The sequence below is a fragment of the Theropithecus gelada genome, chromosome 7b (assembly GCF_003255815.1).
Source record: "Theropithecus gelada isolate Dixy chromosome 7b, Tgel_1.0, whole genome shotgun sequence".
NCBI classification, from domain to species: domain Eukaryota; kingdom Metazoa; phylum Chordata; class Mammalia; order Primates; family Cercopithecidae; genus Theropithecus; species Theropithecus gelada.
In genome coordinates this window covers 22347842-22357221 of record NC_037675.1, presented here as the reverse complement: position 1 = coordinate 22357221, position 9380 = coordinate 22347842, and the positions used below count along the sequence as shown (strand labels likewise).

Below are 9380 nucleotides of genomic sequence, written 5' to 3'. Positions count from 1 at the left end.
CCCCCCCGTCCGCCACCCGGCCCCCGCCCCCGGCCCCCTCCCCCCCTCCCGGAGGGGGGGCCCGCTCAGCGCGCCCGGCTCGGAGCAGGTGCAGGGGGCGGGGGCGGGGGAGGGGCGCCGGCTCGGCCCCAAGCAAACTTCGCCCAGAGCTCCTGGGGGGGCGGGGTGGGGGTGGCGGCCTCGGAAGCCTGGAGAGCTGGGGGGCCCCAAGGAAGGGGGGGCCAGGTAGAGGAGCTGGGGGAGCAGACACCAAAGGGAAGGGCCAACGGGGGGGATGTGGCGGGGGAGGTGGCGGGTGTCTTTGTAGGGGCCCGAAGGCAGGGCGCGAGGGGCCTGGGGGTGAGGGGCGGCAGAGCCGCGAGCCTGAGTGGATGTGCACCCCTCAACCCCCGGCCCAGGTAGGGCTGGTGGGGGGAGGGGGAAGGAGCCCAAACTCTCCGGGAGCACGGGGTGGCGGGGGAGGGGAGAGGATGGGGGGTGCTTCCCTCTTTGCGTCCCAAACAAAGTGTCACAAAGAGCTCGGCCCGCGGCAGCAGCGGAGGCGGCTGTAACTCAGCTTTTGTTCTCCTGGCCGGGGGTAGCTGAGCCTTGGCCTCCCTATCTCCCAACCCTGCCCCCCATCATCCTTCTGGCTTATCTTCCTGGGGAGGGGTCTGAGGTGCTGCTGGAAAAACCTCTCGGGCAGGATTGCAGGTCCTACCCTACTTAGCAATCTATTTCTGGGAGGGGGATTTTCCCAGAGGCTCCCTTGGTCACCCCTACGTCCCAGTCTGAGGACTGAGGCTCACGTGGGTGCTAATACTGACTTTTCTAGGGTCAGCTCTACTTAAGGGGACTTAGGGCTGTCTACATGACCCCCGTTCCCAAACCCAGGTCCTCCAGAACTTTCAAAATCAAAATCGGGGTTGCGTTAGGACATGCCTCTGGGATAAGATTCCCCATGGTGGGATGGCAGCAGGTGAGCAGGTGTGCCTTTCTCTTGCTTCCTGCTGTACCTTTGGAGTCCATGGCTGAGGTTCCATGTCTCCAACTCAGGAGAGTGAGGACACAGGGAAGGAGGCTTTACCAAGAACTCAGTCTAAAAAGGCTGGCGAGCTGCAGAGTGGAGTGGGTTTGGAGGAGCTATCTGAGCAGTGAGGTTCAGAGGGCCATGGAGAGGAGACCATAAAAGTGAACTACTGGTGTGTGTGTGTGATCAAGGTAGTCTTGACTGTAGACCGCCCTAGAAGCTCCCTTTGCTTTTAACCCCATCTAGTGCAGTGGTAATCATAATTGTTAGCAGATTCGGGAGGTGTAGGATTCTCAAGAGGGAAAACTGTTGTGTTAGAGGTGACCAGAGGCAGTTACAACTGGACCCCAGAAGTCCTGAACCCTTGCTCCTTACACTTTGACCCTAAAAACTTTTGAATCACAAGATTTGAGGGACAGTCTTTGTGTTCCATTTAGCAAATACTTCTATGTACCTGTCCTTGCTGTTTCTAAGTCTTTTCACCAACCATTCCATCCTTCTCTACTGAGTAAGGTTTAGTGATCCACACCCACTTCCCTACCAGCTGCCCCAGCATGTAAGGATAATTGGCCTGTTGCTTTCGAAAGGTTTCTGATACCTATCCCTGGCCCTTCATCCTTACAGAATCCAAATAAGGGCAAGATAACCCCTGATTCCCAGTGGGGGTGGAAAGTAGGTCAGTGCTGCTGTCTGGCCAAGTCTCGGGATGGTGTTTAAGGCCTGACTATAGAAAACTCTGTGATTATTGTCCAGGGCAATATATGCATGACCTCGGTTCCAAGGCAGTTCATAGTATCCCAGTCCCTGTCAGTTCTTTCCCCTACTGAGAAAAAAATCATGGGATCAGGTATCTGGAACCTGGTTTGATATGGAGATGATTCAGGAGATCTTGATTGGGCCAAGGAAGGTATCTCAGTGAGTTTTGTTGATTTTAGGCCACCTTCTGGGGAAACTTTCCCTGCTGGGGAATTCAGCTTCAGTTTGGGCCTTCTTGTATATCACTCTATTTCTGTTCTGGAAACTGCTATGTGCAAAGTGGTTTATTGTTGTTTTGTTTTGGGATAGGAAGCTTTGCCCTCTTCCCACTCTTCTTGCCTCAGATATGAGGCCAGCTTCCTATGAGATTTTGCTGGCTATCCTACAGACAGTTTTATGGGCCCTAGAATCTTCTCAGAATGAGAGTATGTGCCCATAGGTTAGTCAGCTATGACCATGCAGTATTCCCAGCCCCCCCGCCTCCACCATCTGCTTCCTCTGAATATACCAGATTGGCTGTACACCAGGATGTTCCGGGAATCCCCAGGAGAGCAACAGAATGTGATGGACCCAAATATGATGCCTCAGTAACTCATTCCAGGATGTACAAACTGTAACTGTCAGGATGCTCCTTATAGCTAATTAAAATTCTTCTAGTTACATCTATTTTCTATTAGCTCTTTCTATTTTCAGTGACATCTAAAAGGCCAAAATAATCCCTCTGGTACCACTGGGTTTTTTTCTATGGTTTTCAGATAGGAACGAAAAAAAAAAATGCTCTAGCTTTTCTGTGTTGTATCTGTGACGCTAAAATGGCAAAGAGCCCCTCTAGCACCTCATAGCTCTATCTATGGTACTGAGGTGGCCCAAGTGGCTTCTGTGGTAGCCCACTGCACTCTCCATGGTACTGAAGGGATGACCATTTGTTTTAACATCTCTCTGGGGTCCAAAAGAGTTCTATGACTTAGAACCACAAACTTTTTTGAGCAGGAAGGGACTAACAATATAAATTAGTCCAATCCCCTTATTTTACTGATGAGTAAACTGGGAGGTTAAGTGATTTAGTAAGGGTTGTAGGGTTATCAATGTTCAGACTAGGCCTACAATAGCCTTGTACCCCTCAGTCCTATTCTAATTCACCTTCTGTGGCACTATTCAATAAGCCTAGCTAGGCTCAGTCCCAGGAAAGGATCCAGAGGATGAGAGTGGGTGCCCTAATTTGAAGCTACAGAAATACACATATTAAGTGATAGTGGAGGTCGTCTGGTGACCCTTGGACAAGGACACTTTGTTAATTAGAATAACTGCTAATAATAATCCTATAGCCCAGATTCCACATGTAACAGGTACCTGCCCCTTCATGGAGTTTTACCACATCCACTAAATGTCAAAAATTAAAGAAGCCTTGGACCTCCAGAGCCTTTTCTCTCTGCTGACAGGCAGGTTGACTCCTGGCCCAGTTCTTTTCTATTAAAGATCCTTAGGCAAAGTAGTGCTTGCATCTTTTTCTTTCTCAGTAACCCATTTCAGTTTCGTGATGCCTATTGTAAGGAAGTTCTTTATATCTCAAATATTCTTTCTTAGACAAAAAAAAAATATGGTTAGGCCCACATTCATTTAGCCTTGACCAGATACCGTTCTCTGTATGAGGCAGAAAGGTAGACTAGATGACTCCTGGTCATCTTCCCAGGCCTATTTCCATGAATCTTGATTCTGGGGTTTCTTCTAAGTCCTCATGCTAAACTCCTCTGCAGCTTAGGATCAGCACCCCCCCCCCCCCCCCCCCCATCCTCTTCCTCTCAATGATCTCCTTCCCCAGCACTGGAGCTCTGCAAGTCCCAGGCCTAGGGAATTTTAGCCTGGAGAATTTTAACCCCTTCCTGCTCAGAGCATGTGCTGAGTCCCTATCTGTGCAGATGGCCCAGCCCCGCCCCCCGTCCCTCACTCCAGCCTCTTGAGCTCAGAGCCAGTGTAATCCTCCTCTTGTGTGAGGGAGCCTCTCCCCTGCAGAGAGGAGGAAAGCCTGCCTCGGAACAGCCCTGGACAAAGGGGCTCAGATGCCCCATCATACTGCAGGCTCCAAGGTTTGAAACAAGGGGATGAATCCTATACGGTATTTGCAGTTTTTAGCTCCTTCCCCAGGCTAGCTGTGCCCCTTAACTTCCACTCCTCCCCCAACTCTCTCTTCATTCCCTCTCCCTCTGGCTCCCTCCCCCTCATGCCCCTCCCCCTCTGTCTGTCTTCAGACTCTGCTGCTGGGAGGTGTTTCTCTCCCATGCATGAATGAGTCTCTGTAATGAATGGAAATGAATGGATCAGGAATCCAGGCGGAGGGAGGGAGAATGAGGGGGGAAAGACAGAAAGACAGGGTAAGGGCAGAAGGAAGCACTGTGGAACCTGGAAGGATGTTTGGCTGGCTGGTCAGTTAGGGGTCTCAGAGCAACTGATCCCATTTGGATAACTGGGGAGCATGGCAAGCCCACCCCATTTGCTCACCACACTGCATAGCCCAACCTACATGGGAGAGGGGCATACTGTGATGGTCTTCCCCACCGCCAGGGGGTGGGGTGGTAGTTGTGGTTGTTCTGGACCATGCATTTAAAATGTAGAATTTCGGAAAGAAATCTGGATTATTTGGGAGGCTTGTAGGCTTGGCAAATCAAGAGGTACAGTTTTTGAGTACAGCAGCCCCTTCATGCCTCAAGATGCAAGTAGGGAGAAGGGATTGGTTTTGGGAATACAAAGTGCTGAGAGTCTGGGGGTAGGGAGTGACTTTACTGCTGAAAACTAGGGCTCATCTCTTCCTCCAAATCTGTCTCTCTTGCTTTAGCTCCACAGCACCTGTTGCCTTCATTAGCAGCTTTTCCTCCTCTTCCCTGCACTCCCCAGAACCAAAGAATGTGAAGGGGGTCCATGGAGGTGAGTGAAGCTCTGGCTTCAACCTACAAGTACCTACAACTGTATACTCCTTCTCCTGCCTACCTCTCTCTCTCTTTGACCTCCCATTATTAGAAGTTAACTCCTTGGTCCTGACATCTCGATTCCCATACACCCCACCCCCAACTTCCCGAGGTGAGTAGCACGTGTGTTCCTAGTTCAGGCCCCAGTCCACCTTCCCTCGTGTTGTCCTGGCCCTCGAGGTGACGCCCTTTCTTCCTTTACAGCTCTACCTTCACCCTTTGCTCTACGCAGATCTTTCTCCACAGGGCTCACGTCCCCGCGCCCCGAGCGGCCACTTAGCGCCGTCGCCGCCGGCTTTCGACGGCGAGCTGGATTTGCAGCGATACTCCAACGGGCCAGCCGTGAGTGCAGGGTCGCCCGGGATGGGAGCGGTGAGCTGGTCTGAGAGTCGTGCAGGCGAACGGCGCTTCCCCTGCCCTGTATGCGGGAAGCGCTTCCGCTTCAACTCTATCCTGGCTTTGCACCTGCGGGCGCACCCAGGCGCCCAGGCCTTCCAGTGCCCACACTGCGGCCACCGCGCGGCGCAGCGGGCTCTGCTGCGCTCGCACCTGCGCACACACCAGCCCGAGCGCCCACGTAGTCCTGCTGCACGCCTGTTGCTGGAGTTGGAAGAGCGCGCGCTACTACGCGAGGCTCGACTGGGGAGAGCCCGAAGCTCAGGGGGCATGCAGGCCACCGCTGCCACTGAGGGCTTGGCGCGGCCCCAGGCTCCTTCATCGTCCGCCTTCCGTTGCCCCTACTGCAAAGGCAAGTTTCGCACCTCGGCGGAGCGCGAACGCCACCTGCACATCCTGCACAGGCCCTGGAAGTGCGGCCTGTGCAGTTTCGGCTCCAGCCAGGAGGAGGAGCTGCTGCACCACAGCCTGACGGCCCACGGGGCTCCCGAGCGCCCCCTGGCGGCCACCACCGCTGCGCCTCAGCCTCAGCCTCAGCCTCAGCCTCAGCCTCAGCCTCAGCCTCCACCCCAGCCCGAAACTAGATCAGTCCCGGAGCCGGAGCCCGAGCCCGAACGTGAGGCAACCCCGACCCCAGCTCCTGTCGCTCCCGAGGAGCCCCCAGCACCTCCGGAGTTCCGCTGCCAAGTGTGCGGCCAGAGCTTTACACAGTCTTGGTTTCTCAAGGGCCACATGCGTAAGCACAAGGCCTCCTTCGATCATGCGTGTCCGGTGTGCGGCCGCTGCTTCAAGGAGCCCTGGTTCCTTAAGAACCACATGAAGGTGCACGCCAGCAAGCTGGGCCCACTGCGTGCCCCGGGGCCTGGCTCCGGGCCTGCCCGGGCCCCGCAGCCTCCTGACCTTGGCCTGCTGGCCTATGAGCCGTTGGGCCCAGCGCTCCTCTTGGCCCCGGCGCCCACCCCGGCCGAGCGCCGTGAGCCCCCGAGCCTCTTGGGCTACCTGAGCCTGCGGGCTGGCGAGGGCCGGCCCAACGGCGAGGGTGCTGAGCCCGGGCCCGGCCGCAGCTTCGGAGGCTTCCGCCCGCTGTCCTCTCCTCTCCCGGCCCGGGCTCGCCGGCACCGTGCGGAGGAGCCGGAGGAAGAAGAGGAGGTGGTGGAGGCCGAGGAGGAGACCTGGGCCCGGGGCAGGTCGCTGGGCCCTCTGGCTTCCCTGCATCCGCGCCCGGGTGAGGGACCGGGGCACTCTGCCCCTTCTGCTGGGGCCCCGGCAAGATCGACCACCACGCAGGGTATGTAGGGACCCTCCGCTCTCCGGGTACGCCGCGTCCTCCTCTGACTCTTACGCCGCCACTCCCCCATAGCTTCCTTTTTAAAATAACTTATCTTTTATTTCTTCTGAGTTTTTTTTGTTTTGTTTTGTTTTTTTCTGGAGGCTTTGCCATCATTTGAGAACACTTGACTCTTTAGTCACAACAAATCTAACCCCTCAGACTTTTGTTTCCTTCTGGACTCCGAGGGGAAGCAGCCCTATGGGGTGGGTGTGGGGTGGGTATGGGGTGGGTGTGGGGTGGGTGCACGGGACCTGGACAGAGTGTAGGCCCCCGCTGACTTCCTCTTAATATATGTGTTGCAGAAGAGAATGGGCTGTTGGTTGGAGGGACCCGGCCTGAAGGGGGCCGGGGCGCCACCGGCAAGGATTGTCCCTTCTGCGGAAAATCTTTCCGCTCAGCACATCACCTCAAAGTGCATCTGCGAGTGCACACAGGTGAGGGAGGCAGCTTCCGGCGTGGAGAGGGGACTAGGGGGCGAGCAGAAAGGCGAGGGCTACCGAAACACCGGGAGGTGAAGTTTGTTCCAAAGCCTTCAGTTTGGCTGGATGAGATCACTTGGGAAATGCTTCTTTATTAAATCAAAGTGGGTGGGAGACGCAGTGCCCTTTCTTGGTTCTGAGAATGAGGTCTCTAAATTGGGCGAAATTCGGGTGGGTGCGTGCAGTGATCGTGACCCCGTAATCCTTTTGCACCCACTTTCTCCAGGCGAGCGGCCCTACAAGTGTCCGCACTGTGACTACGCGGGCACCCAGTCCGGCTCGCTCAAGTATCACCTACAGCGCCACCACCGGGAGCAAAGGAGCGGGGCCGGCCCCGGGCCACCCCCGGAACCACCGCCTCCTTCCCAGCGGGGTTCAGCCCCGCAATCTGGAGCCAAGCCGTCTCCACAGCCTGCGACCTGGGTGGAGGGTGCCTCAAGCCCCCGGCCTCCTTCTAGCGGTGCTGGGCCGGGGTCCCGTCGGAAGCCCGCCAGCCCTGGGAGGACCCTGCGCAACGGGCGAGGTGGTGAGGCCGAACCCCTGGACCTGTCCTTGCGGGCAGGGCCGGGAGGCGAGGCCGGGCCGGGGGGTGCCCTCCACCGCTGCCTCTTCTGCCCTTTCGCCACTGGAGCCCCAGAGCTCATGGCCTTGCACCTTCAAGTGCACCACAGCCGCCGGGCTAGGGGCCGCCGGCCACCCCAGGCTGACGCGTCCTCGCCCTATGCCCGAGTACCATCAGGAGAGACTCCTCCCAGTCCTTCGCAGGAAGGGGAGGAGGGCTCCGGGCTGTCCAGACCCGGAGAGGCAGGGCTAGGGGGGCAAGAACGGTAGTGAGCCCTCAGGGGCGATTAGCTTAGTGAGCTTACCCCGCCGGAGCGGGGGAGCGCTAGAGGTAGTTGGGTAGAGAAGCCAGCAGGGGGCAGCGTGGGACCCATATCCCAGCCCCAGGCGGACCAGAGGTGGAAGGGGCGGCGGGCGTAGGAGGGTGGGCTGGCGGTACCCACCCAGCCCAAGGGAGTCACAGTGCCTTAGAAGTGGCAGAGGTGAGGGTCAAAGAACGGGGTCCCTGGGCTGGCAGAGAGGGTTTGTGTCCCTGTTGAGGAGCCACTCTGCCAGTCTTTGCTGGTCCATAGGCGTGAGAGTTTATTTTTGTACAAGGGGTGAGGGTGGGGAGCACTGTACCCTTCTAGCCCCATCAGGGGCTCTGTAGACGTCGCTATTTTTGGTACGATTCCTGTCATCCCTGTTGCAGAGTCGTGTCCCCAATAAACAGGTGTCGTGAGGCACAGGGCCCTGTGTCTGTCTGCCTACCTATGTCCTGCTCCTCTCTTTGGGCCCTTCTGTCAGGAAATAGTCACCTCTTCAGACATTTAGTTATCACCCAAAGAGTTTGATAAGAAATGTGGAATATTAGGTTACACCCCCAGGTTTCAATGCAGCAGCTCTGATGGGGTCCAAGAATCAGCATTTAACAAATAGCCAATCAAGTTCTCACATACTGTGGCCTGAGGGCCTCATTTTGAGAACTGCTGGACTGTGCTGCATCCCAGTTTGTCTGTGACCAGTTCAGCCTCAAGGAGTAGGTGCAGTGTGGGAGAAGGAGCTTCAGAGAGTGTCTGGAGCCTCTGGGAGCCACTGTGGAGGAGACACATTCTCCCAGGCTCACACACAGTCAGCTCTGGGCCTGGGAAGGGTACAGGGGACCTTCCAGTCTTGGTTTTATTTTCTGTGTTCTAGTTAAGGGCTGGTTGAGGGAAAGTGCTCAAGTTATTTATCACCTTAATCCAGAGGACTACTCTAGCTCCTTGGAGGCAAAGTGTGAGTAAATACATTTAATATAACAATAGTATTATAATAACAGTAATTACATATATAAAGTCTACAGTTCCCTGTTGCACCCTCCTATTATAGTTTGCATAGCTTCATTTCTTGTGACACCTCAGAATGGAGTCACCGGGAACTCCGGTTGACCTGGCACAGATGATTCTTCTCAGGGAAAGTCAAGGGGTGAGAAAAGAGGAGAACATGGGCTGCCAGGGAGGGCTGGCATGGGAGTGATGTCCTGGATACAGTGGCCCAGGATGGGAAAGCACTGGAAGAGGGATAACTTCCCCACCTCCAGGGTATGAAGGCAAGCAATGTGGCTGCTCTGGCTCCTGCAGGAGAAGGCACCAAGCTAGAGGGACTAGAGATAGTGGTGGCAGGGCAATACTCTGGTCCTTAGACCTCCTCTGTGTCCAGGAAGCAGAGGGAAGAAATTCAGTGATCTCCCAGTGCTCCATTATGCCCCACTGCCATCCCAGCCCAAAGTGTGCTGAGAGGAGAAGCTGCAGGCAAGTTCTGGATCTTCTCTAGAAGCCAGGAGAGAAGAGGGAGATGAGTTGGGAGAGGGAAGAAGCAGACTCCCGAGTAGCTGGGGACAGGAAGGAAGGTACATGCAAGACGGAAGG

General features: G+C 55.8%; 2 protein-coding genes across 5 annotated transcripts in view; one reads left to right on the top strand and one right to left on the bottom strand.

Annotated features, from left to right (window-relative positions):
• The window catches only part of ZNF219 (zinc finger protein 219), a 9205-nt gene extending 984 nt beyond the window's left edge, over nucleotides 1-8221 (top strand). Inside the window, exons 1-5 of one of the 2 annotated variants that reach the window (XM_025391009.1) lie at nucleotides 3734-3878; nucleotides 4596-4684; nucleotides 4958-6409; nucleotides 6754-6885; nucleotides 7157-8221. In XM_025391009.1, coding sequence (XP_025246794.1) covers nucleotides 3865-3878; nucleotides 4596-4684; nucleotides 4958-6409; nucleotides 6754-6885; nucleotides 7157-7761 — 2292 coding nt within the window. In that variant the 5' untranslated portion in view covers nucleotides 3734-3864 and the 3' untranslated portion in view covers nucleotides 7762-8221. Of the gene's footprint in view, nucleotides 1-3733; nucleotides 3879-4595; nucleotides 4685-4957; nucleotides 6410-6753; nucleotides 6886-7156 lie in introns of those variants that run through there. The other variant, XM_025391011.1, reaches the window with a different exon arrangement.
• The window catches only part of ARHGEF40 (Rho guanine nucleotide exchange factor 40), a 20353-nt gene continuing 19021 nt past the window's right edge, over nucleotides 8049-9380 (bottom strand). For all 3 annotated transcript variants that reach the window (XM_025391007.1, XM_025391008.1, XM_025391006.1), the window contains one exon: nucleotides 8049-9281. The gene's annotated coding sequence lies outside the window, so the exon portion shown is untranslated. The remainder of the gene's footprint in view (nucleotides 9282-9380) is intronic.